At 57.8% G+C, this 27,367-nt stretch overlaps 1 protein-coding gene across 3 annotated transcripts in view; it reads left to right on the top strand.

Annotated features, from left to right (window-relative positions):
- Positions 1 to 26,348, top strand: part of BCL9L (BCL9 like) — a 49,091-nt gene extending 22,743 nt beyond the window's left edge. For 2 of the 3 annotated variants that reach the window (XM_069876622.1, XM_069876621.1), the window contains exons 2-8: positions 11,869 to 12,232; positions 13,832 to 13,954; positions 15,531 to 15,741; positions 16,438 to 16,522; positions 16,895 to 19,280; positions 20,453 to 20,713; positions 21,916 to 26,348. In XM_069876622.1, the coding sequence (XP_069732723.1) occupies positions 11,932 to 12,232; positions 13,832 to 13,954; positions 15,531 to 15,741; positions 16,438 to 16,522; positions 16,895 to 19,280; positions 20,453 to 20,713; positions 21,916 to 23,066 (4,518 nt within the window). In that variant the 5' untranslated portion in view covers positions 11,869 to 11,931 and the 3' untranslated portion in view covers positions 23,067 to 26,348. The remainder of the gene's footprint in view (positions 1 to 11,868; positions 12,233 to 13,831; positions 13,955 to 15,530; positions 15,742 to 16,437; positions 16,523 to 16,894; positions 19,281 to 20,452; positions 20,714 to 21,915) is intronic. The other variant, XM_069876623.1, reaches the window with a different exon arrangement.
- Positions 26,349 to 27,367: the final 1,019 nt, after the last annotated feature.

The raw sequence follows: 27,367 nt of genomic DNA on the forward strand, positions 1-27,367 counted from the left end.
GTTGTCTGGGACTTGCAGGGCAGAAGGCTCTGGCTTGGAAAACACAAACCAAGATGCACACCTGGGGAGCTGCATGAGTCTGCCCAGGTCACTCGTAGCAGTAGGCACGGCGTGTGCCTGAGCTGCTTCTTCCCCTGTTGGGATTTGGACTAATCCATATGTCTGGGGCTGCATCCCACAGCATCACCTGAAGGCTTGTGCCCAGCGCCAAGGTCCAGGGGCGGCAGCATTGAATGGCATGGGGCTGTTTTTCACTTCTCTGCACACTGCTGTGCTCTTGTGCACCGGCCGGAGCTGCTTCTGATGCTGAAGGCAGCGACCAGCAGCTGCGCGTCAGGCTGATAGCCCAGAGTTGGGTTCGCGGCCAAGGGTTTCATGCGGGTGCTCGTGAACAATTCAGTGAGCCGAGCTGGTGCTGTGTGCGCCGGTTCCATGCACCGGGGAGCAAGAGGCTGTGCTGGAAAGTCTGGGAGCAAGACAGAGTGCCGGCCCTGCCTTGGCATGGGATTTCCCAGCACTGGGAATCGGTCTTGGGTGAATTTGGAACAGCCTGAGTTCTCTTTTCACTGACGTTTGGGGGGCTGGGAGCTGCAGATCCATAGGAGAGTGGGAGTATGTTGGAGCTGCTTGATCCCTTGCTTATTCATCCCAGTTTCAGACTGTAGAGACCTGGAAAGCAGTTGCTGCTGTTTCTCCCCATACATCATCATGTTTTTGCTGCTGTGTCGAGTTGCGGAGGTCTCAGGTTCCCCAGACGCTCTTAGTCTCAGGTCAGCGCTTGTACCCACCATCGAAATGTGACTTTGGGGTGAGAAAGCCCTGGTTCCTCCTGCTCTGCTGCTCCTGTGGCACATCCGAGGGCGCAGCTGATGCTGCTGGAGCCCCAGGGGTGGTGCTGGCAGGGCTGGCTGTGCTCAGCAGCCGGCTCGCAGTCTGCGCTGCCGCATGCTGGTGTTGGCTGGCAGCTTTGTGCATGTGGCTGTCTGACTGCATTTTGTACACAGACAAATTGGTAGGAGCGAGGTTGCTCGGCGGGGCCACGGGGCACGCTGGAGTGGAGTTCCTGCAGCTGGGATGGCTCTGTTTTCTTCCAGGGCCTGTGGGAAGGGCTGGCTGCCATCGCTCTCCTTCTACCTGAGAGGTAGCGACGCATCCAGCGGGTACCTGCCAGTCCTGGGGATCTGCCCACACTTGCCTGGCCTCCTACAATGGCCCCATTGTTTCTGAGAGGGCAAGGAGGAGGCTGCCTGCAGCTCCTCAGCCATCACTAATCCTCTGCCTGCCTCCCATGGGGTGTGCGTGGTGGGGCTGGAGGTCCTGGGGGCCTGTGGAGGAGCTGCTGCCACCCTTGAGCACGCAGAGGGGAGCTCTGCCCGTGGCCTCCGAGCCACCGGTTGCTGCTCTTTTGAGCACACGCCTGTGGTGAAGACATACATGGAGAGGCAGGGCCCTGCTGAGCTTTGATTTCCTCTAACGGGGCGCAGGGAGGCTCTCTGCCGTCTCCCAGGCTGCTGGCTGCCGTCACCTTGCTTTGGAGCAGCCCTGGTCCAGCCCTAGCGTGTGCCAGAGCAGGACGTGTCTTTAGGAACACGGGACATCTGGGGTGTTGGGGCGCTAATTCCAGCGGCTGAGGTATCGGCGTGGAAGCTGTTTAAAGCGATTCCAGCTTGATCAAAGTGCCTCCTTCCTTCCTGTCCCGTAACGTGATCGCGAGCTGCTCGTGCTCCGCTGTGGCTTCTGGTTCCTGCTGTTGTAGAGGCGCAGGCACGCGGTGCCAGTGTGCACGCACGTCCGGGTGCCGACGCGGAGCCAGCGCGCAGTGTCCGGGTACCTCTGGTGGCATCAAGAACCCAGAGGAGCTGGGCACCCACGTCCCTCTCTGCTTGCCACTCCACACTGCCTGCCTTTGGGTAGCAGCGGTGCCTCCCGCCGCTCTCTGCAGCGCTTGCTTCCCCTCAGCTGACTCCCAGGACTGTAGGGCTGCCTCGTTCCCCTGCTCTGTCGAGCGTTTCCTCTGCAGAATCCGTGGGATGAGGGAGAGGAAGAGGCATTTGGCTGGCATGCCAAGACTGTGTATGGGAAGCCTTCTGGCTGTCGATCTTCAGCGATGTTGATCCCAGCGTGTCTCGTGCGGATCAGCTCAGTAATCCAGACAGCCAGGAACTTCGGAACCTCATAGATACCGTGTGAGCATCACCAATTCTGCTGCAAACCTCACAGCTACTTTGCTTATTAACTAAACAGTTACCCTGCTTCTGAAAGATCTGTTACCTCACATCTCCCACTAGGCAGCCTCTGTGCTCCTCCCCTCACTTTGTACCTCGGTCTTTGTGGATGCAATAACTTTTTTTTATATGATGGTGTGACTTGAGTTGAGCCCGGAGGGCCAAGAGCTGAGGTGGGACAGCTCGATAGACCTGGATACTGAACCAAATGCAAAGAAAACAGCTGCAGGGCTTGATCTGGCTGAGTTTGGGCACCCTAGCTCTGGCCACAGAGACCCAACCCCCCCCAAACCTCAGGCACGACGGCCGGAGGGGCATCAGAGCTCATGAGAGCTCTCTGTCCTGGTGGAGATAGGCTGCTATTCGTACCTCCTCCCTGTCTGTGGGTGTATATCCGTGGTGAAATGGGGGCCTGGCTGTCCCCTAGTGCTGCAGCTCCTGAGATGAGATGATTTCTCATTCTTCCTGGCTGTGTCTTGTGGGGCAGTTGGAGAGCTGGGTCAAGGTTGGATCTTCGTGTCGCTGGAGGAGGTCAGTGAGCCACAGGGGGTTGTAGAAGGGCCAAGCAGTCCCTGGGGCTTGTGTAAGGGTTCTCTTGAGTGGGAGAAGCTGGGAAATTTCAGCTCGAGGTGCAGAGGAGGCTTCTGGGAGGTGAAGCGTGGCGAGGAGGTGGAGCAGCAGCAGGGAATCCCCTCTTCAGGCCCAGGCTATGAGGGCGAAGCCAGGTGGGGAGCATGGGCTGCCCTCTCCTCCAGGTCTCTCCCTCCCTCTCCAGCCCAGCGCTGGAGTCCCAGTACCACCCACAGGCAGCTGCCACCGCTCCGCAGCAGGATCTCTGCTGCCTGTGCCAATCTGCTCCAATCCATTCCGATCAACACTGGGGAAGGTGAAGGGTTTCCCAGGGTGGAATTTCCTGCGAGGCAGATGCGCGGACGTTTCCCCTCTGACCTTAAACCCCGATGTGCCTTAGTCCTGACGGCATGCGAACACGAGGTGAGGGGACGGGAGCTGCTGGGAAAGGGAAGTGACCTCAGCCAGGGTTTAAATATAGAGTCCAGGCCCCACTGTGCGCTGGACCTGGTATTTATAGTGCTGGAGGAGCACTTGATGACTCTCCGCGTCCCTTCTGCAGTCTGGACTGGCAGAGAGGGCAGTGTTGGGACAAGGTGCTGGGGCAACCGGCCTTGCTTTCCCCCTCTTCCCTGCATTTCTGCAGGCTCGCTCTCCTCAGGTGAGCTGGGGTATATCCCATGCCAGGCTGCAGCCCAGGCAGTTCACTGACCCACGCGTGCTTCACCCTCTGCTTTGTGTGCACGAGTGTCCTTAGTGCCAGGACTGGGTGCGGGAAGGGAGCCTGGCTCTTCCCCAGCTCACGCTGAGAACCTGAGGGCACCGAGTGATCTCAAAAACGGACCAAGCCTTCCTGCCTCTGCTTTACAAAGTCGTATTTCCTCTGCCATGAGCCACCTTGAAGGCCAACCCGCTTGTTGCAGTGCGGGTCGTGCCGTGTGGGGCAGCTGGGGTGACCAGTGGTGAGAGATGGCAGGGGTGTCCCTGCTGCAGGACTCTGCCTGCAGAGCTTGTGCCCTTCTTCAGGCTGGCAAGTGACCTGAGCTTGCTTGTCAGGCTGCAAGGGAGAGCTCTTGTTCTGCACGAGGTTTTCTGCAAAGTGGTGTAGGATGCCTGGCCCTCGCTTGCAGCGTGCAACAGGCACCTCGGTGCTGCCTTTATCTGAGGGAGCAGGGTAAGCGCATGCTGCAGGGATATGGTGCATGGTTCTCCCTCCAGAACACCCCTTCGCACCCTGCAGGGTGCCCGGTGTGGGGGCTGGGATGTGGAGGAAGCCCGTGGTCCAGGCACAGAGCTGGGAGGTGCGGTGGGTGCTGGGGTGGCTCTGTCCCACAGGAGCTGGGGTGCTGGGTGCAACACCCTGGAAAATCTCCTGGTGCTTCCAGACACCAGGCATGAAGCTGGACCTGATGTGAGCCCCACGGTGTTCAGAAACCCTTATGTCTCTGCCTTGGAGACAGTGCACAGGGAAGGGACCACGGGTGATGTCCTTGTTGACAATGTCTGGTCCGTCACGGAGCCCCGTGGAGAGACTTTCTGCTAAAATGAAGAGCAGGAGCTCTTGTGTTAGAGCTCAAGGGCTCTTGTGAAGCTCCAGCCCTGCAGGGCTCCAGTCCTGCACACTGCTGGCGCCTCACAGGCTTCTTTAGTATTGCCAAAGGATCTTAAAGTAGTTACTGAACTCCAGATGCCTTTGAAAGATGCTTCCTCATAGGCTGAGCTGCACCAGGCGTTTGCCCAACACATATGACTCGAGGCAAGACTTGACTCCCTTGTGATATTTGTGGGACTGCTGGGTTTTCGAAGTTTCATCGATGAGTCCTGCTACTCAGGAGAGCTGGGCAGTTCCCCAGGTAGACTTGTCAGCGTTCCTCACCTGATCCCAGTAACCCTAGTGCACAAACACAGTGGGAATTGCTCAAGGAGGCCTTTTAATCCTGTGGAGCAACTGCACAGGGAGGCTGGTGCTGCTTCTGTGCATCGCAGCTTGCAGTGTTCCCTGCCATAATGGTTTGCACAGGGAAACAGCCCCCATCATGGGTAGGTGGGCTTGTCTGCGTGCACCCAGCGTGCCTGCACCACCGCTGCCTGGGACAGTCTCCTACTCTGAGCTGCACCTGATGGGATGGCCAGCAGCGAGCAGTCGAGATCTGTCCAGATTTCATATATTGCATGAAGAGATCCTGCCTCGGAGGAAATGGAAGCTCCCTGAGCAGCAGCAGTACCTTTGGAAGAGATTCCTGGCTTTGCTTCCTGACCTGCTCGATGCTGCCGTGCTGTGCAGCCTGCGGAGCTGCAGCGTGCAGCTCGCTGGGTGTGCGAGGCACTGGACCTTCCTGCAGGTCTCTCACTGAGTCGTCCCCATTATGTTACACATGCCAGTGTACGCAATAATTACTCATTCTTGTCCCTGTGGAGCCATGTGTGACTGTCGAGTAACGTCTGGCACAGGCGGGGTTTCTGTAGGGACCGTGCCAGTTGGCCTCGGAAGCTGGAAGGATCTGCAGATTCGGTGATAGACCTGGAGGCTCCCTGAGCACCGGACAGTAGCCAGGCTCTGCCTGGGGCTGCTGTAATCAGCAGAAGAGTGGGAGAAACTGGTGAGCTGGGGGCAGGGAAGTGCTGAGAAAAGCTCTTCTGACCCCCATGGTCAAAGCTGCAGCTGGAGAAAGTTAGCAGGGTGCGGGGCAGGAAGCAAATGACATTCCTGTCTCACCTCGCTGTCTCCGAGCTTCGCTTTCAACCCATGTTACGTGGGGACATCTGTTCCTAGGTGGAAGGGAATGTGAATCTGAGGTTTTGTCCTATTAAAGACCTTTGAGACTCGTGGCCAAGCAGCCCCGCTGAAATGCATCATTCCCAAGGCAGCTCCGAATGGCAGGAGATCAGCAGGCTCTGCCAAAATGACTCTGGGAGCTGGTAGGATTCAACAGAGCGTTAGTTCTCTCTGCAGGTCCTTCGGATCCCTCCCGTACAGCTGTGCCACCTTCTCTGAGAAGAATCCAAGAAACGAACAGAAGAGAAAACGGGCTCCTCTGGGTTCTGTGTCTGACAGTGTTAGAGCAAAATAATTTCACAATGCATTAAAAATGGGTGACTCGTGTCAGTGGGAGCGTTGCCCTGCAGAACCGCCTGCCTCCCGATGTCTCAGAGCCTGGCCGGCTGAAGCAAGGCTCGCACGAGAACGCCTTTAGGAGCAGCAGCCTGGGTTGAGGCTGTTCTTGCTGGCAGTAAACACGCTCAGGCGAACTCTCCCGTTGAGGGCTGAGGGAGATGCTCCTGCAATCATTTGTTGTTAAAGAGCGTGTTGGCTCGGAGCTGTGCTTGTCGGGCTCGGGGGGTTCCAGGGCTTGTCTGGGTGTTGGAGCCCATTGCTGACTCCTGGCTGGAGTTGGCTGGGTGACAACAGTCCTGCTTTGCTACTGGTTTTGAGGGTTTTGTTTCTCACTGGAACAGACTCAAAACCTATTGAATGGTCTTGCGAAAAGGATTGTTTTGGAACAACCATTTTTGCATGGAAAAGGTCAAGTTTCTGGTTCTGGTCTTTTTCTCAAATCAGAAATTTTCTGAGAGCCTCAGACTCCAGAAATCTTGCTTCTGGAAGTTTGTTGTGGTCTTTGCCTCCCTGAAATACTCTGACTTCAATGAAGCAGTATGGCATTTCTCTGGAGGTGTTCCAGCCCCTTCTGCTGCTAACCCTGGGAGGACTGGTAATCGAGGAGCCGTATTGGGCAGTGCCTGTGATCTCATCTGGGGTGAGAGGTGCTTCAGGAGGGGTGGTGCGTCTTGGGTCTTTCCTTTCACTGCTTTCTGCCTAAATGCCTTGAAGAGGTCCTTGAGCTTGCTTAGGACCTCTGATTTCCAAAGCCAAGGTGTTCCACTGGCTGTTCTTCACAGAAAGGGTCACTGGGCACTGGCAGAGGCTGCCCAGGGAGGGGGTTGAGTCACCTTCCCTGGAGGGGTTTAAGGCACGGGTGCATGAGGTGCTGAGGGACATGGTTTAGTGTTTGATAGGAATGGTTGGACTCGATGATCTGGTGGGTCTCTTCCAACCCGGTGATTCTATGATTCTATGTTGTGGTGATATCCACAGGATATTCTGAACTGGGCTTGTCCCAGGGCTGCTGCTTGCGGTGAGTGGGACGGGTGGCGATCGCTCCCAACAACATGCTTCGAGGCTGTTTGTAATGGCAACCGGGTCTTGTAACTAACCGTCTGGTGGAGAGGTGACTTTCTGCTCTGTCACGACCTGTCTCGGTTGGGTGCTGTGAGCTGCAGGGCAAGTCAGCACAGCGTTCGGACTGGGTTCCGCTCCTCGCTGTGTACCCACAAGTTGGTAGTTGTCTGGGTTTCGCAAGATATCCATCTGATAGGAGGGAGGTGCAGCAAAGCTCCTTCCTTTTGGAACGGCTGGGACTCTGGTTTCCCAGTTTCTGCCCCTTGTCTGAGCAGGGATAGCTCGGCAGGAGTGCCAGCCAGCACCCAGAGGTGGAAGCTGCCGGGCAAGCAGCTCTGGCAGCCGAGAGCTTTTCCTGCCCCGCTGGGAGGTGGCGCGGGCTCTGCATTCTTGCAGTGGTGTTGGGAATCTGTGTTATCGTCCTTGAGAGCGAGCCGGAGCGTGATTCACCAGAAAGTCCTCCGGGAACACAGTGGGGTTTCAGGTTTCGTGAACTATCAGCTAGCGATTCCGGGATTGGGAATATGTCAGTCCAGTCTCTCCTTGCCCGGATTTCTCTCCCCCCTCTGCTGTTCGGGCTCTGCTGGAGGAGACTTAACTGAAAGCAGGTTTGGTTGTTGTGTTTTGAACTTTCTTGTCTGATAAAGTCCCAGTCTTTGATTTAAAGCTGTGACTTTTCAGGTGTACCAGGCGCAAATACTCTCCGTCTTCATTTCGATCGTAGAATCACAGAATCATTTAGATTGGAAAAGACCTTGGAGGTCATCAAGTCCAACCCTTAACCCAGCCACTGCCAAGCCCACCACTAAACCTTGTCCCCAGGTGCTACATCCACATAGGTTTTAAATTCCTCCAGGGACGGTGGCTCAAAAGGTTACACAGCAGTGATATTTATCGTGCCTTTTAAGGCACGAGGTAGGCAGGGTTGTCCCCCATTTAATGACAGAGGAGTCGAGGTATCCCGAAAGAGCACATCTTGTGCAGGGATGCTCGTGGAATCGGTGGCAGCCCGATGGAGAAGCCAGGAGTCTCGGCTCCTTGCTATAACCCCTGGGAATTCAGTTTGCTATTGTCTTTAAAGCTGCTGGGCTGGAGTGGGTGTGTTGCTAAATTGAAGAAGGAGACGTATTTCTGTGCAATTTTCTTGTTGTCGTGTTCTTTTCAAGATGTTTCGGATCGTTTGTCTGCCAGTGTCAGTGCATCTCCTTTCTAATTCATTCTCTGCGGCCCAGATGTGTGGCACGCCTGCTGGAATCTGGATGGAGACTTAGGGGTGTGTGCGAGGAGCTCGCAGCAATCGAGATGGCTATCGGCGTGCTGCGACCAGGCAGATGGGAGGCCCGGGGTGGATCCCCGCTATGCATCTGCAACAGGATCCAACTGTTGCTGCTCCTGAAAACAGAGCAGAATCCACAGGCAGCTGCTTCTGGCTTTGCTCCTGTTAGGATTTGCAAGGGGAATCATAGAATCATAGAATCACCAGGTTGGAAGAGACCCACCGGACCATCGAGTCCAACCATTCCCATCAATCACTAAACCATGCGCCTTAGCACCTCGTCCACCCGTGCCTTAAACACCTCCACGGAAGGTGCAAGGGGAGCACGGTCAGTCTCGGTCAAGGCTGGAAGAGGGGGCTTCCCAAGGTTGAGCCAGGGTCCCCAGTCATCTCAGGGTGGCTTTCCTGGCAAGGCGTTGGATGTCCTCCCTGGAGCACCAGCCTGCTCCCAAAGTGAAGGAATAAGGTGGATACCCCAAAAGTGCGACGTTCTGGAGGGATCTCACAGGCAGCGAGGCTCAGTCACGCTGCAGGCTGTGTCAAAATATCATCGTGGTGGCTGCCGGGTCCCTTGGGATCGATCCACGTATTCTCCGCAGTCTGACCCGAGAACGAGAGGGACGAGGGGTGCATCTCCAGCTTTATCTCTGGCCTCTGCAGGTGTGGTCCTCGCAGGGCCCTGGTTCTCTTCCTCCCTCCCCAGGGCACTCGCGTGCCCCTGCTCTGCTGTATAAGGGTTGTGCTGCAACGCTGCTGCGCGTTGGTGTGTTTGGGTCTGTTTCGAATGCGACATCGTGTCTGTGCAGATGTGCTCGGGGCAGACCTGCCTCTCCCAGCACGTCGTGGCTGCGGCTGGTGGCTGCGGCAGCTTCTCTTTGGCTGCCGTCGGTTGGCGTGGGACCCTCCGGACTGCGGTGCGATGCGTTGCGAGGCTGGCAGGGCAGGGGCTCTGGGCCACCAGCGGCGGGAGCTGCTGCAGGGCTCGCTTTCTGGAATGCTGTCTGGCAGCAGCTTCTTCCAGAGGGACCGAAGGCTCCCTGCGGCCAGCCAGGCAGCGGCTGCGGGCAGCGTGTGCGCTTAGAGCTGCAGCTGGTGCCATATGGACCTTCTCCTCCTCCCCGCTTGCCCTCTCCGTGTCTCCTTCCCCGCTCCGCTCCCCTCCCCCTGCAAGCGGTTTGACAGAGCAATTGGGCAGGCACTGGGACGGCAGCTCTGACATAAATCTCTCCTGGTGTGGAATGAGTGGTATAAATATCCAGAGAGTGATGTGATCTTTCCAGCTGCTATTAATAGGTCCCCGGAGAACAAGAGCGAGCGAGCGAGACTGGCTGACACTTAAAGGGCTAGCAACTCCCTTATGTGCTGTGAAAATTAATCAGCGCTGTGGCTCACCGTCTTCCTCCAGGCTAGAGCAGAGCCCTCGCCGAGGTGCGTGGGGAGGAGGCGAAGGAGGGAGCAGCTAACGACTTGCTGGTTAGGAAGCGGCGATAGGCCAAGCTGTGCCCCAAGGAGCCCACTAACTAACCAGGAGAGCCTGGGAGGGCTGTGCCAGCGTGCGCTCAGCCCTGCCTCGCAGCGAGGCAGGTGCCAAGGCGTCCCCTTCGGCACGGAGCTCGCTGGCGGTGGGTGGCAAGCTGCAGCCTGCGCCTTCTGGCAGTGGCCGTCTTTCTTCCAAGGCTTACGGGTCTGCCGAGCGTGCTTTTTCGCTCCTCGCTTGCGTGCTGCTCTGGGTACGGTGTTCTGCCCTCGCAGAGCGAGCGCTTGGCTTCTGCGGAGCTTGTGTGCGGCGTGTGCAGTGCCACCGAGCTCTCGTGGCGCCGCTCGAGAGATGCGGAGTTCGCTCGGGAGCCGGTGCTTCCTCTCCCTGGGTGGCAGAAGAAATCTGTGTGTGGCATCTGGCCTGCTCAGTCCAGATGGGAGGAGCAGCCCGTGGGCCCCGTAACCCCCGTGTGCTGGGAAATGTCTCTGCCTGTGCACGGGAAAGGCTCCCGAGTGCGTCGTAGGGGTGTCACGCAGCAGACGGAAGCAAACAGAGAGTCGCAGCGCGGCTTCCGCAAACACATGCTTTGCTCCCCTTCCCCTCTGCTCCCCGAGAAGCAGAGAAGATGTGACAGGCAGTGGGATCCCTGCAGCTTCGGGCTCATGGGCTGGGGGAGCAGGGCTGCAGGAGAGTGACAGGGGACAGGACGAGAGGGAATGGCCTCAAGCTCCACCAGGGGAGGTTTAGGCTGAACATTAGGAAAAAATTTTTCACAGAAAGGGTGATTGGGCAGTGTCAGAGGCTGCCCAGGGAGGGGGTTGAGTCCTCTTCCCTGGAGGGGTTTAAGGGACGGGTGGATGAGGCGCTGAGGGACATGGGTTAGTGATTGATGGGAATGGTTGGATGATCCAGTGGGTCTTTTCCAACTTGGTGATTCTATGCAAGTAAGAGGCACTGGCAGGCCAGGAGGGACGTGCCCTGTGGCAACCAGGGCTGTCTGCGAACTGAGGGTTGGTACCAGCCCTCCAAAACACGCGAGGTGCTCGGGTACCGTGGAGCTGCATCCCAGCCATCTGTAAGGGCCCTGCAGAGCTCCGAGGGGAAGAATCCCAGTGTGAGCCAAAGAGACTCTGCCAAGACAAAGGGATCTGCAAGGAGGGCTGGTGCAGCGTTGCTGTGCTGTGTGCACATCCTCCAGCCTCTGCCCTCACTGCCTCTTCCCTGAAAGCTCTGCCTCAGCCTGCAGGCCTTCTCAGAAAGCTGGGCTGGGTCTGGAGCAGGAGCCTCTCCCTGCTCTCCCGGCAGACCTGTGGCACGTTGCATCATTCCTCTGGGCTGGGAGCTGCCACCGAAGTGGACGCTCCCCCACCCAGGGCCTGGGAGCAGGAGCTGGAAGGGTCCCTCAGGCCCCAGGAGAGGCAGGGATATGCTTGGTTGATGAGTGCCCGTGCTCCTGGCTCTGCCCTTGCCTTGCAGCCCACAGTCTCCTTGTCCTCTTGGTCCTACCCTGCCCTGTCTCAGCTTTCTCTTGCATCAAGACCATTATTTTCTGTCTGCTCTTTTGTCTCCTGTGTGTTTTGCAGAGCAGAGGAAGCTGATTTAGCAGCAGAGGGGTCCCTAAAACCAGTAGGGCGTGGATTTTTGTTCAGGGTCAGCGTTGTCTGAGCTCTGGGAATGCCTGTGAATTAGCTCTAAGGATCCTTCTGCTTGCTGAAGGGCCAGGCTGGCATGGAGCACCCTGCTCCTGTCTGGATGAGGCGCTGAGGGACGTGGTTTAGTGATTGATGGGAATGGTTGGACTCAATGATCCGGTGGGTCTTTTCCAACCTGGTGATTCTATGATTCTATAATCTCAGCATCGAGGGCTGTCGTGTCCGTGCCTGCGCCTTGGTGCTCTGGCAAACCTGCTATACCTGGGTGGGAGTTCGCAGCTTGTCTGCGTGCAACCTTTGCTCAAACCCTTTGCTCAAAAACCCCTTTGCTCAAAGGGGACCGGGGCTGATTCCCGGTGCGAGTGGCTCTGAGTCGTGCCTCGTCACAGCCTTCGTCTGGCCCTGCGACCGAGCACCGGGCATCACCCCCCGGCCGCTCCGTTCGCACGAGGGGCACCGTGCTCACTGGCTGCTCTCTTCTCTTGCAGGTTTGTGACCGAAGGGCCCGGGCGCTCCCTCCGCTGGCGCTGTGGGAAGCTTTAGCCAAACCAATGCACCCTGACAACAAACTGCCCAGCCATGGCAAGGCAGGCAGCAGCGGAGCCCCGGCCCAGCACCACAACGTGAGCCAAGCACCCACCTGCAACCTGGGCTCGAAGGGTGTGGGGGCGGGCAGCCATGGCAGCAAGGCCACTCAGATCTCCCCTGGCAACTCTGGACTGAAAAACAGCCAGAACACTGTCCCCAGCTTCAGCTCCTTGAAGGGCAAGGTGAAACGGGAACGAAGCATCTCTGTGGACTCCGGAGAACAGCGAGAAGCCAGCACCCCTTCCCAGGACGCAGAATCAAAAGGTAATACTCTCCTAAACCTTGCCTCAACACGTCCTCCTCGCGGTTGCTCCAAGCGTCCTGGCAGGACCTGGGGTGGGAGCAGCTGTGAGCATCTTGTGTTTCTGAGCTGTGGCTTCTGCCTGGGCTTGTCCTGGCTGCGTGTGCATCTTTGCATCACTGTTTGTCACATCCACGGTTCTGGGACCAGCGTGGTTGAGCACCGTCTTTCCATTTCATTCCCTAAAATGTTTCTTACACTGAGAATCCGGGACTCAGGTTTTCATGGGCTGCTGAGGCGAGAGCTTGGTTTGCTGCGACTGCACTGAATGCCTCTGCTTCGCAATGTGCAGTTTCAACTTGGGACCGAGTTGAGCTGTTTTCCGTCTCCTCGCTGCTGGCGAAGAGCTGCCTCTGTGGTGTTTTGCAGCTGCCCAGCGACTCGGCCGTGGTTAGTGAGGAGGCACTGTGAGGGTCGCTGTCTGAACAGTTCTGTGGTTTCGTCAGCAATGGATGACTCTTGTGTTACAGCACGTGGCTTCTGGAAAAGGGCTGAGTCAGTGCTTCCAAACCCTCTGGCTTCCCTCTCCTCACCAGGCTTCCCTGCGGCCTCTTGCGTTCCACCGAGCTCTGTGCCTAGTGGCTGCATGGGACACGGGAGCATCTTGCAGGGGGTTGTTGGAGGAGAAATCCCAGTGGTGCCCTTGGTTCCAACCGTGACACACAGTGTCACTCAAAGCTGCCGTCCTCAAACGCAGAACTGCTGTGGTGCTGATGCCCTGAAGTGTTTGGGTTCACAGGCTCTTAGGCCAGAGCTATGGAGGAACAGGTAGAACATACCTGAACAGGCCTCCTGGCCCTGAGAGCTTTCTCCCCGTTGCGCTGCGGGTCACTTTATGCTACCAGTCATGAGTGTTCATAGCTTTATCCCGGAACTGGCCTGCAGCCCAGGCTTCCGCAGGCAAATTATTGAAATCACTTGATCAGGAACGCCCAGATCTCCTGTGTTCCTGCTGCAGCACGTTGGTAGATTGTGTGAATACAGCCTGGAAACCACTAGGTGATCTGAAAAGCCAGACTATTACATTCTAGTTAAAGCACAGGACTGGAAGTTATCCTTTCCCCAGGTTCCTGGATGTCTTCAGGCAAGCCACTTCTCTTCATCTGAGAAATGGAGGGGGGATCTGGCTTTACAGAGGGCATAAAGACCCCTGCCTGATTGATGTCTGTGAAGGGCAGAGCCTGTCTCTCGTTCCTACAAAGGATGTGAATGTGCCCTCCCGTTCCGTTTTCAGGTTTTAATTGTTAAATCACAAACACCTTAAGTGTCCCAAAGCTCTCTGGTTTGGAACAGCAGCTGGATGTGTCCTGTGTTTGCAGATGCCTTCAGACAGTAAGAAACACATCTCATTCTGAACTGCTAGTGCTCACAGGGTTCTCACTGGGTCTGGCTGCAAAGACGAGGAGCCCAGACTGAGCAGATGCTCAGGACTTTTCCCAGTGGAAAAGTGGCTGGGTGGATGTTGGCACAGGTCTTCTCGCCTGCTGCATCCTCACTAGCCCCAGCTTCCCCAGCCCCTGCCAGGTCTCCTCAGGTCTTCTGATGTCTCTGTCCCTTCGCAGGTGAGGTGGCTCCCCGGAGCAAGCGGCGGTGCGTGCTGGAAAGGAAGCAGCCGTACAGTGGGGACGAATGGTGCTCTGGACCGGACAGCGAGGAGGACGACAAGCCCATCAGCAGTGCACACAGTGAGTGTCTACCTCCTGATCAGCTCAGGAGCTTGCATAAAGCCAGGTCTAGATGGCACCAGCATCTCCAGCTTGGCCTGTGTGTGCTGGCTTAGCCAGGTGCGTGGCGGCTGGTGGTTGCTGTGCCCTGGGGTGTGGGACACATTTTGTGGAGAAGCTGCTGAGATGCTGGAGGGGAAGGTGTTGAGGTTGGATGTCCCTGCTCTAAGATGCTGCAGCCACACCTCCAGGCAGGGGGAAGGCACTGGCCATCGCGATGCTTATTAGTGTTAATTGGGAGTGTTCTATAATAACAGCCGACCATTAGCAGTGGCCCCTCCAGCCCAGAGCATCCCCTCCTGCCCTGGAGCTGGAGGAGCGGGAGGTGGCGGCACCAGGCAGGGCTGGGCGGGGGCTGCCATCTGCTGGCGAGCCGGGACATGGCCCTGGTACAGCCCTGGGCACTGCTGCTGCCTCGAAAACTGCCCTGACACAGCTCCAGACACTGCCACTGCCTCAAAAACTGCCCTGAAACAGATCCAGGCACTGCCACTGCCTCGAAAACTGCCCTGACACAGCTCCAAGCACTGCCACTGCCTCAAAAACTGCCCTGACACAGCTCCAGGCACTGCCACTGCCTCGAAAACTGCCCTGACACAGCTCCAGGCGCTGCCACTGCCTCGAAAACTGCCCTGACACAGCTCCAAGCACTGCCACTGCCTCAAAAACTGCCCTGACACAGCTCCAGGCACTGCCACTGCCTCGAAAACTGCCCTGACACAGCTCCAGGCACTGCCACTGCCTCAAAAACTGCCCTGACACAGCTCCAGGCAATGCCACTGCCTCGAAAACTGCCCTGACACAGCTCCAGGCACTGCCACTGCCTCGAAAACTGCCCTGACACAGCTCCAGGCACTGCTGCTGCCTCAAAAACTGCCCTGACACAGCTCCAGGCACTGCCAGTGCCTCGAAAACTGCCCTGACACAGCTCCAGGCACTGCTGCTGCCTCAAAAACTGCCCTGACACAGCTCTAGTCACTGCTGCTGCCTCAAAAACTGCCCTGACACAGCTCCAGTCACTGCTGCTGCCTCAAAAACTGCCCTGACACAGCTCCAGTCACTGCTGCTGCCTTGAAAACTGCCCTGACCCAGCTCCAGGCATTGCCACTGCCTTGAAAACTGCCCTGACACAGCTCCAGGCACTGCCACTGCCTCGAAAACTGCCCTGACACAGCTCCAGGCACTGCCACTGCCTCGAAAACTGCCCTGACACAGCTCCAGGCACTGCCACTGCCTTGAAAACTGCCCTGACACAGCTCCAGGCATTGCCACTGCCTTGAAAACTGCCCTGACACAGCCCCTGCACTTGGCACAGCCCTTGGCACAGCCACGGCCTCGGACGCTGCTCCTGGCACAGCCCCTGGCACAGCCCCAGCTCTTGGCTCAGCCACAGGCCCTGCCCGAGCCGTGCTCACCCCGCAGATCCCATCCCTGGCTCCCCTGCTCCTCCGCGGCTTTCCTGTGGTGCAGGCGGAGCGGCCGCCGGGGCCTTCGTGCCGCGCTGCCTGCAGCAGCTCCTCTCCCCCTGCTCTCACAGATTGTAATGTAGCAGATCCTGCGATGTCCACGGCCTCGCAGCTTGGCCCAGGGTCCAACCCGCTGCCCAGCCTGAGCGAGAGCGGAGCTTCCAGCGTGCCCCATGGTGCTGCCCCCAGCTTACGGCCGGACGCCGCGGGAGGCGGAGGCGGCGGGACAGGAAAGCAGCCTTCACAGTTCGTTTACGTCTTCACCACGCACCTTGCTAACACGTAAGTGGTAAATGCCATCTGTCCTCCGCACAGGGCGATCTGTCCCGCCTGCCGTGCTCAAGCGCAGGAGAGCCGAGCAAACCCGTGGCGCTTTGGCTACACGGAGCGGGTTCCCCGTTAGGTTCAAGCAGTTTGCTGGCAGCAGCTGGTGGGGAAATGTTTTTTTCAAAACGCTCGCTTCCTCCCAGCGATGCCTGCCACAGCGTTTTGCAGCACGTGCCATCACATACATCTCAGCAACATCCAGCAGAAAGAGTCCCCTGAAGCAGAACAGAGCGCTCTCCAATTCGGAAGCGTCTCAGCGGCTGGATGTCAGGGGACTGCAGTGTAAGACTTGGTGTCCTCTGCTTGATTTCCCCCTTATCTCCTGCTCTGTCTCAGCTGGAGGGACTTAGCAAGGCAGTTGGGTTCTAGAGCTCTGCTGCACCACAGGTTGGAGGTGGAGATCCCAGAGCCTGTTGGCAGCAGGCACAAGGCTGAGCCAAGTGCCCATCACAGAACACAGGAAAAATGAAACTGCAGGGCCAGTGATTGTCAGCTGGGGATCCTCACTGGGCAAGTGGAAGGACTCTGAGAGCGTCCCCTCTTCTGGGTGACCTCCAGAGATTTCCTGCAGCGTGGAGGTGGCACCCGGGGCCTGGCATGGGTGGGAAGGGGCAGCGGGGCTGTTCTCCAGCAGTTTGTGTCTCTCCGCAGAGCTGCAGAAGCTGTCCTGCAGGGCCGAGCGGACTCCATTCTGGCCTACCATCAGCAGAACGTCCCACGGGCAAAGCTAGACCAGGTATTCCAGCTACGAACCAAACGTTGCTGTCAGCCGGTGCTGCTGGCCCTTCTCTTTTCGCCTGGATGTTCTCCCCCAGCTCTTGGCTCGGCCGTGGAAGAAGGGGTTGTCAGAACGCCTTTTCGATGGGGTGGGAAGCTGCTTTGCTGTGGAAGCTTTTTGGAATGAGGAGATTGGGATGGGGTATGTGGCCCTGCAGCCACGTGAGCGGCGTATCTGACTGTTTCTAGGACGCACGATAGGGCCAGCGTCTTCCCTGCAAGGTGGCTGCCGTGGAGCGGGGTTTTGGGACAGAGGGTTCTCCTGCAGGGTGCAGGGAGGAACACCTACCCAGAGGTTTTCCTGCTCACCTTTATTTCTTTTCTCTGCCAGGCCCCAGCTCCTAAAGTGTTGGGGGTTGCTGAGCCGCTTCCAATTAACCCTCCTGCTGCCAACACTCCACAGTCCCAGCCGCCCGCATCTCAAGCAAGTCAGCCGCCCGCGCAGCCTCCCCCGCCGCAGCCTCCGCCTCAGCCCATCAGTCAGACGCCGTGTCCTGCTCCCAGCAGCCTCCCCCAGGAAGGGACGAGCGAAGATGTCCGGAGAGATCTGACTCCCAACTCTTTGGGAAACAACAGCAGCAGCAACCAGCCTGGAAGCAATCACCCAAACACGCCCACCACCTCCGCCAACGCCATGCAGCCGGGGCAAGTGGATTCCTCGGCCACGTCCAGCTCCAGCCTCCTCGGAGAGGGCCCGGGACCAGGGATGCCAGGGAACGGGCAAGCAGCCCTGGGCCCCAGGAACCCCATGAGCTCCGAAGGGCTCTCGAAGGAGCAGCTGGAGCACCGAGAGCGCTCTCTGCAGACCCTGCGGGACATTGAGCGGCTGCTGCTGCGCAGCGGGGAGGCCGAGCCCTTCATGAAGTCCGGTCAAGCGGCAGGCGAGGGTGGGTCTGCGGCTCCGGCGCAGGCTCCCCCTGCGCAGCCCCCGGCGCCCCCCGCCAGCATGAAGAAGTACGAAGAGCCTCTGCAGTCCATGATCTCCCAGACGCAGAGCCTCGGGGGGCCCGGCCTGGAACACGAGGTGCCCCACCACCCGGGCGCTGACATGGGGCAGCAGATGAACATGATGATGCAGCGGCTGAACCAGGACAGCCTGACACCGGAGCAAGTGGCCTGGAGGAAGTTGCAGGAAGAGTATTACGAGGAAAAGCGACGGAAAGAGGAGCAGATCAGCATCCACGGGCGGCCCATGCAGGAGATCATGATGCCGCAGTCGATGGGGAGCATGATGATGCGTGGGCCGCCACCACCCTACCACAGCAAGCCCGGCGAGCAGTGGCCACCGGGGATGGGTGGCCAGCTCCGGGGACCCATGGATGTGCAGGACCCCATGCAGCTGCGGGGAGGGCCACCCTTCCCGGGGCCGCGGTTCCCTGGGAATCAAATGCAGAGAGTCTCTGGCTTCGGAGGGATGCAGAACATGCCCTTGGATGCGCTTGGGCCCATGAACCCCATGCAGAGGCCGGTGAGACCCGGCATGGGATGGAGTGACGAAATGCCTCCTATGGGAGGCCCCGGGAACTTTCCGCAAGGCACCCTGCCCTACCCATCAGGGCAAGGGGATCCAGAAAGGTTCATGAATCCCCGTGCCAGGGAGGAGATCCTGCGGCATCAGCTGATGGAGAAGCGCCCGGTGGCAATGCAGAGGCCGATGGGGATGTCCAGCAACTCCATGAGCCAGGGCATGGACATGGAGAGGATGATCCAGGCTCACAGGCAGATGGATCCATCCATGTTTGCCGGGCAGATATCGGGGGACAGCCTGAGCAGTGCCCCGATGGGAATGGATTTCGCAGGCACTCGGGGGATGCTGAGCCCCCCTATGAGTCAGTCGGGCCTGCGGGACATGGAGGCCCCCATGGGCCCCGGCAACCTCAACATGAACATGAACGTCAACATGAACATGAACATGAACCTCAATGTCCAGATGACCCCCCAGCAGCAGATGATGATGTCGCAGAAGATGAGGGGCCCCGATATGATGGCCCATCAAGGCGTGAGCCCCGAGGAGCTGGCCAGGGCGAGGGCTCAGAACGGCAACGGCGGTGCGATGCTGGGGGGACCCCAGAAAATGATGATTCCCTCCCAGTTCCCCAACCAAGCACAGCAAGGCTTCCCAAGCGGACAAGGGCCTTACCCCAACATGCCCCAGGAGATGGGCAGCGGCTCAGACATGTTCAGCCCCGAGCAGGGCACCATGCCTGTCGGGAGCATCAGCGGCACCACCAGGCTCAGCCACATCCCGCTGCCTCCGGCCTCCAATCCCGCTCCTGCGCAAGGGGGCAACCTGGCCAACATGCACCCAGCGCCTTCCCGGGGTCTGGGCCGCCGGCCCTCCGACCTGACCATCAACATCGGCCAGATGAACTCGCCCGGCATGGGCCACCTCAAGTCACCCACCCTCAGCCAGGTGCACTCGCCGCTAGTCACCTCCCCCTCTGCCAACCTCAAGTCCCCGCAGACGCCCTCTCAGATGGTCAGCATGCCGCCCTCAAACCAGTCCGGGCCCCTCAAATCCCCCCAGGTGATGAGCTCCTCGCTTAACGTCCGCTCTCCGACTGGCTCACCGAGTCGTCTCAAGTCCCCGTCTATGGCTGTTCCTTCCCCGGGCTGGGTGCCGTCTCCCAAAGCCACCATGCCCAGCCCCGGAGTCAACCAGAGCAAGCAGACGCTCAACATCAACTCATCTGCTTCCATGGGAGGCCTGGATCAGGGTACGCTGGGAATCTGGGGTCGGCGGGTGTGAGAACAGGGTTTCTCCTGCTCTCGCAGGAGCGGGGAGCGCTCGTGCCTGTGCAAGCCCTTAGGTCCCATGGACCAAGTCTTTTCCCAGGGGTCCAAACAGGGCCTTTTCAGGTAGATGGGGGGGTGAAGCAAGCAGATTTTATTTAAGCCCTGGCTGATGCTGTGTGACACGGGCAGAAGATGGGTCTGTGCAGGGCAGTCGGGCACTTTGAAGTAAAGTCCATCACTGGACAAGGCTAAATGCCGGGTCCTGCACTTATGAACAACGACCCTGTGCAGCTCCAGACTAGGAGAAGAGTCGCTAGAAAGCTGCCTGGAGGAGAAGGACCTGGGGGTGTTGGTTGATCATGAGCCAGCAGTGGCCCAGGTGGCCAAGGAGGCCAAAGGCATCTTGGATTGTATCAGAAATGGCGTGACCAGCAGGTCCAGGGAGGTTCTTCTCCCTCTGGACTCGGCACTGGTGAGACCGCTCCTTGAATCCTGGGGTCAGTTCTGGGCCCCTCACCACAAGAAGGATGTTGAGGCTCTGGAGCGAGTCCAGAGAAGAGCGACGAAGCTGGGGAAGGGGCTGGAGAACAGGCCTGATGAGGAACGGCTGAGAGAGCTGGGGGTGTTTAGCCTGGAGAAGAGGAGGCTGAGGGGAGACCTCATTGCTCTCTCCAACTCCCTGAAAGGAGGTTGTGGAGAGGAGGGAGCTGGGCTCTTCTCCCAAGGGACAGGGGACAGGACGAGAGGGAATGGCCTCAAGCTCCACCAGGGGAGGTTCAGGCTGGACATTAGGAAACAATATTTCACGGAAAGGATCATTGGTCACTGGCAGAGGCTGCCCAGGGAGGGGGTTGAGTCCCCTTCCCTGGAGGGGTTTAAGGGACGGGTGGACGAGGTGCTGAGGGACATGGTTTAGTGTTTGATGGGAATGGTTGGACTCGATGATCCTGGGGGTCTCTTCCAACCTGGTGATTCTATGATTCTATGACTGTTCTGGATCAGGGGCTCTGCTTGAGCCTCCTCATAGCCTGGAGGGTGCTGGGCTGCGCCAACTCTTGTTGCTGCACTGGGAGGAGGGGGACAGGGGGTCTGTCCAACAGGAGCAAGCCCTGCTGAACAGGTGGTACTGACCTGGTGTCTCTCTTGCTTGCAGGTTCTCTCCCTTCTGGGCCTCGGAGCAGCTCTTCCGCGCCAGCCAGTAACACACCCAGCACCATGAATCCCAACATGCCTTTTACTTCCTCTCCAGATCCATCCCCTTCCCAGAACCCCCTCTCGCTGATGATGTCCCAGATGTCCAAGTACGCCATGCCCAGCTCCACGCCGCTTTACCACAACGCCATCAAAACCATCGCCACCTCCGATGACGAGCTGCTGCCGGACAGGCCTATGCTCCCACCTGGAAGCATGTCAGGTACGCCCTTCTGGGGCTGGGACATGGTTTAGTGATTGATGGGAATGGTTGGACTCGATGATCTGGTGGGTCTCTTCCAACCTGGTCATTCTATGATTCTATGACCTGTTGCTCTGAGCCTTTGTGTTCTCGTGCAGCGGGTCAGGGACGCTCCGAGGAGGGCGTGGGATCCTGGTGTTGTCATGGGAGCCCAGGTGCCTGCCCAGGCGGGGCTGTGTCGTGCCGTAGTTCTGATTTCAGTCGGCAGCAGCCGGATACGCTCCGGTGCCTGGTGGCCCTCGTGAGGACAGTAGGCAAATGAGTGTTTTTCGTCACTTGGTGGCCAGCCCGGTGGGGAATTCCAGTGCGCTGAACCTCTTGATTTAGGTGTTTAAAGCCGTCTGATAAATATTTTTGGCAGTTTGCAAAATGAAAAAGGAACTTTTTGACTCTTTCACTGCTGAGTAGTCAGTTGACCACAGGCATGCAAATGTGTAGGCCCCTCTCGGGCTCTGATCACCCTGCTGAGCCGATGAGCCTGCTCCTCCCTCCCAGACAGCAGCTTTGTTGGGCTGCTGATTCTTCTGCCTTTTTCTCCTTGTTGCGTGGGCACGGAAGCAATCTGGGTGGCTAACCCGATGGCTCCACGGCGCCTTCCAGGCAGCTGAGCCCTGCTGAGGTCGTGGTGTTGGGCTGTTCCAGCATGCAGAGCCACTGAAGTCAGTGGGATGTAAGGAGGTACAAATCCAGCATGGGACTGGGCGAAGCTGCTGGCAGGTTCAGGGACCTGGAGTCTGGGGCACTTTTTCTTCTGGGGCCCTTTTTCCTGAAGTTTGTGCTTTGCAAGCCCATCTCATAGAATCTTAGAATCACCAGGTTGGAAGAGACCCACCGGATCATCGAGTCCAACCGTTCCCATCAATCACTAAACCATGTCCCTCAGCGCCTCGTCCACCCGTCCCTTAAACCCCTCCAGGGAAGGTGACTCAACCCCCTCCCTGGGCAGCCTCTGCCACTGCCCAGTGACCCTTTCTGTGAAAAATTTATTCCTAATGTCCAGCCTGAACCTCCCCTGGTGGAGCTTGAGGCTGCTTACAGAGCCTTGCACTCCACGCTCAGGGCACTCTGAGCAGAAGTGCTCAGCAGGCTTCCAGGCTGTGGATTTTGCAGATCAGAGAGGTCCGTGCGCAGAGATAACTTTTCTCTCTCTTCCTCTCCTTTAGGCGTGACAGGGAATCAACCGAATCAACTGCACTTGAACTCTGTGGGGCCCGGATCCTCTCAGAGCCCCATGGGAATGAATTTGCCTGGTCAGCAGCCCCTCTCCCACGAACCGCCCCCCACCTCCATGATGTCTTCCCCAAACCCCCTGGGCTCCAACATTCCTCTGCACCCGAGCGCTCCGGGGCCGGGCGTGCCCCCCCAGAACCCCATGATGCTGCCCCCGGGCCCCCAGGATTCCCTCAACCAGCAGTGCGGCCCCGTGCCCAACAGTTCCCAGATGATTCCTTCCAACCAGCTTGTGTTCCCCCGCATGCAGCAGCCCCACGGCGCCATGCCCTCTCCCGCCGGAGGGATTCCCATGGCTCCCGGCGGGGCAGGCGGCCCCGGGATGCAGCAACATTACCCGCCGGGGATGCCCTTGCCGCCCGAGGACCTTCCCTCGCAGCAGCCCGGCCCGATGCCTCCTCAGCAGCACATGATGGGTAAGAACATCCCTCCTCGGATCGGCGAGCCCTACCCGCCCGTGCTTCCAGGCGTGGCGTCGGTGCTGAACGACCCCGAGCTCAGCGAGGTCATCCGGCCCACGCCCACCGGCATCCCGGAGTTCGACCTGTCCCGGATCATCCCGTCGGAGAAGCCGAGCAGCACCTTGCAGTATTTCCCCAAGAGCGACAGCCAAGCTCCCAAATCGCAGCCTTCCAACCTCCACCTCATGAACCTGCAGAACATGATGGCCGAGCAGGCTCCGGCGCGGCCGGGAATGAACCCCGCGGGGCAGCAGGGCGTGCAGCGAGGACTCGGCGTGCCCATGTGCCACCCCGGACAGGTGCCCATGCTGGGCAGGACAGGCATTCCGCCCCAGCAAGGCATGATGAGCAACAGCATGCACCAGGGCATGATGTCTCCGCAGCAGAGCCTGATGGCGCAGCAGAATTTCATGCTGATGCAGGCCAAGCAGAGGAGCATGTCGGTGTCGGGGGAGATGTACGCTCAGACCGGACACATGATGTCACCTCAGGGCTCGCTGATGGGGCCCCCGCCTCAGCAGAACCTCATGGTCACGCACCAGATGAGGCAGAGGAGTGTCTCCCTGGACAGCCAGATGAGCTACATCCCGGGGCCGGGGAACATGGCCAACCTGCCCTTCTGACCCGCGGGGAGGGCACCGGCCTGCTCGGGCACTTCGAAACCTTTCACCAGGGAGGGTTGGGGGCCAACACCGGCGGAGGACACCACGTGGGATGCTTTTCGTATCGGATTCGCCTCTACACAGAAAACCAGATGTGCAGTAAACTTGATGTGAATTGGGTTTCTTTTTCCTTTCTTTTTGGGGGAAGGGGAGGGTGAAGGGGGCTGGGAGTGGGGCTGTTACTTTGAATTCTGCGTGGTGTCCGGGGGCATCCAGACCCTGTGGCAGTTTGTAAGGTTTTCATTTATGGTTTTCCCCTGTCAAGTGTTTTTCTTTCCCTTTTTTTTTCCCTCCTCCTCTTTTTTTTTTTCCTTTCCTTTCTTTATTTTTTTTTTCTTTTTAAGCAACCAAAATGTGCAAGAGGGTTTTTGGAACTAGCTGTAAATAGGTCGCTGGGAAAGGCAAAACTTGTGCTGGTTTTTAATTGTTCTGTATTTCTGTGTTTTAATAGAAGCCTCAAAACATGTTTTAAAAAAAAAAAAACAGAAACAAAAAAAACATGCTTATGGCAACAGCGTACAAGGATTGAAAACTCCTTGGGGGAGCCAGGAGGATCCCCCGGGGCACACAGGGCATTGAGGGATCCCCTGGTAGAGTCAAACCTGTGTTGTTCACGCGTCTGAAGGGTTTGCATGCGCGGGGTGTGCGGTTTCACACAGATCTTAGGCCCCCGTGGAGGCTTGCGCTGAGTGCACGGACGCGACCAACGACCGAGGATCTTCGGGGACGTCAGCGCCGCGGCCCCTCTGAAACACAGCCGGAGCAGGGCAGAGGCTGCAGCTTCGCAGGATGCAGGTGCCGCTGTGCTGAGGCTGGGACGGGCAGGATGCCGGCCTTCCGGCTGGAGAAACAGCAAAGATCTGGGTTTCGCAGATGATAACACCCCCAAAGGTCTCGCCTGGCTGCGTTGCCTCCAGTCCCTTCTCGGGTAGGATGCTGTGGTGTTTTGGGATAAGCAGGCTCCGAGCTGAGCGAGGCGATGCTTTCCGGTGCTTCTGGGAGAGGCTGGCTGGAACCCTGTTCTTCTGCAGCCTTCCTGCACCAGTCCTTTCCCCGTGCCCTCCGCCTCTGCCGTCGAATGCTCTTCCAGGTCTTCCTCCTGCTTGCTGCTCCTCCTGCTTGCTGCTCCTCCTGCAGAGTTCCACCCGCAGTCATCGCTCCGTCTCGCCCTGCGCCGTGGCAGCAGCTCTGCCCTCCTGCACAGGAGAGCTCCAGCTCTTGGAGAGGGCCTGTCCCCTCCTGCAATATTCCATCTCGGTGCAAGAGTTGTCCTGCACAGCGTCTGTGACACGGACAGGAGATGTTGAGGTTGCACTGCAGCCCCTCATGCCTAGGCTGGTGGAAGCACGCCCTTCAAACAACTCCAGCATTTCTGGACGTGCTCCACCTTCCCCACTCTCTGCTCTGTAAGGTCTTCCTGCGCGCGGTGCTGACGGTCTTTCCCGCGTTCGTTTGCGGAGAGGATGGTGGGGGTCTCGCAGCTCCCCGGGGCTGCCTTCCAGCACGGATACCCTCTGGGAATCCAACCGAGAGCTCGGAGCACGTGACTGCTGGAGGAACACCAGCGGGAGGGTTATCTCCGCAGAGCCAGACTTCACGTACTACCTCTCTTGTAACAGAGCTCGCCTTTCCCTCCGTGCTGCTGCAGGGAGGAGAGGGTTTTGCAAAGGGAGATCATCAAGGGCGATGCTTTTTATCGCATTGCAAGCTGTTTGGAAAGGCCGGTGGGTACCGAGGCTTCAGCCCAGCCGCTGCCTTGCTCTGATGATCCAGTGGGTCCTTTCCAACCTAGTGATACTATGATTCTAAGATGGAGCCACACAGTCCGGTTAGGAACACCTCGAAGCGAGCAATACTGGGTGGGAAGCACAGGTCTGGATTCAAGGAAGGATTTCACTCTGGTCTCCTGCTTTGTGTGGGTTTGTTGCGTACAATGAGAGCGAGCAGCTTTGTCAGAGATGGCAGAAGGGAAATAATCCTGGGAAGCGCTCATCCCTGCCTTAGCAGTTGGAGCAGAGGAATAATCTTCAGCCCAGGCTAACAGCGCGTGGTTCGGACTGGAGGTGTTGGGATTCTCCATCCTTTCAGAGCGTGCATTTCACGTGGGAGGATGTGGCTGGAGCAGATGTAGCTCTCTCTAAGCTTGACTTCCCTGCAAGGCTGCGGCTCCTCTTGGCTGCACTTGGGGGTTTTGGCTGCTGGTAGTTTCTCATAAACATCCCAACGCCGGCGCCAGCCCGTCCCGCTCATTGCCCACCAGCAGTCTTGGTTCCTTTGAAGCCATAATATTTTCTACACGCAAGTTTTTTTGTTTGTCCATAGACAGCTTGTTGTTTTAGCCCGAGATCTCTGTGCGTCCCTCCCTCCCCTGTTGTCCCCTTCGCCTGGCCCTACTGAGAAGTTTCCCAGGGTTTGCGATCCTCGCTCTTGTCAGCAGCGATGCCCGAAGACCTTTGATGACAAACGAGTAGAAAGCAAAACCTTTTATCTCAGCAACCCTGGATACGAAAGGGAAAAATCCTGATGCTAGTTCCGAGCTGGGGGCTTCGCAGCAGCGATCGGCGCCCTTCCCCAACATCGCGCTGCCCTGGAGCCGCGATGGTTGAGCAACAGGGAGGAGAAACGCTGCCAGACTCCGCTCTCTGTGTCCCAACCGCGTCCGTGAACAGCAATACGCCAGGAGCTTCTCCGAGAGCTCCGGAACAGCCAGTCCTTGTTCGGCCCGGGCAGCGTTTGCCAGCAGCCGCTTGCCCGTCGCCGTCCGCTGTGTCTAGTCTCGTGTCTTGTAGTTTATCGCTCGGCTTCTCGGCTTGAGTTCTGTGTACTGGACTCCCACCCGATCGCAGTAAAAAAAAAAAAAAAGATTCGCCTGTGTTTTAGCCATGACTTTACCATGTTTTCCAGCTCAAAAAAAAAAATAAATTAAAAAAGAGAAAACAAACGCTGGGAAACTGCATCTGTCAGTACGTGAGATAATCGCACACCCGGAATTAGCTTTCACATTGAGGTAAATGGTGACTGACCCGTTCTCTGTCATCCCATGGAGAAGCTTCCCCAGTCATTTTGTACCATTATATAAATATATATATAAATATAAATATATAAATACAATATGTGAAGACATCTTATTGGTTTTTATTTGAAACGATTTTTAGGCTTGTTTTTGGGTATCTGTGCTGCCTGTAATGTATTGACCTGTTTTATAGGTGCCTTTTTATTAAAAAGACGAATTTCAAAACCCGACCCTGTCCCTGTCGTCAGTCAGGTGCGGGATCCACCGCGGGGATTGGGGGGACCGGGGGAACCAGGGCCTGGAGGAGCCCGGTGGAACCGGGGGCTGGGGGGTTTGCAGAGCCTGGGGCTGGGGGAGCCCAGGACTGCGGGAACCGGGGGTTCGGGGAGCCCGGGGGAACCGGAGGCTGGGGGAGCCCTGGGACCAGTGGAATCGGGAGCTGGAAGAGCCCGGGGCTGCAGGAACCCGGGGGAACCGGGGGCTAGGGGAGACCGGGGGAACCGGGGCCTGGAGGAGCCCGGTGGAACCAGGGACTGGGGGGTTCCTCCCAGGCTCCCCCCAGGCTCCTTTTTGCTTCCTTGCAAAAGCGACAACTGCAGTCGACCACCGCTTCCAAGCACGGTACATGGAAATGTTTTTTTTTTTTTAATCATTTAACTGTTAATCACAGCTCACATCAAAACTTTCTAAAAGTTTACCAACGTACCCGGTACTAAAGACTATTGTAACAATAGATGCGCGATGTGTTCTCGCGTACTTCGCATGCAGGTTTTCTCTTTGCTTTGTGAATGCTTGTAAGGACTTGACACCTCGACTGTTGGGTTCTTCTTTGTGCAGGAACACGGCTGCCATCAGAACCGGGGCTGGGGACGCGTTCACGTCTCTGAAATCAAGGGCCGGCCTGGCCAGCTGTTTTCCTCTGCTGCGTGCGTACGCTCAGCCACGGTTGCCATCACCTGCTGGTTTTGGCTTTGAAGATGTGGCACTGCAGGAAATGGTGGACTGGTCTTCGTAGAAAAGCTTTACGCCAGGGGAGTTTTCTCCTCGAGGCACAGGTTGAGAAGAAGCTATTGGGGTCTCTGCCTGAGCTGGATTGATGTAACGAGACTTCTGTAACAACTGGTCTTCTAGCAGGGCCCTGGGGTACCGTGAAGTTTGGGGCTTGAACTTCAGAAGCGAGTTTGGCACAAAATTCCTGCTGCAGCAAGATAACAAACGTTGTTCTGGCTTTGCTTAAAAAGCAAGGTGA

Source organism: Phaenicophaeus curvirostris, chromosome 25, assembly GCF_032191515.1.
Source record: "Phaenicophaeus curvirostris isolate KB17595 chromosome 25, BPBGC_Pcur_1.0, whole genome shotgun sequence".
NCBI lineage: Eukaryota > Metazoa > Chordata > Aves > Cuculiformes > Cuculidae > Phaenicophaeus > Phaenicophaeus curvirostris.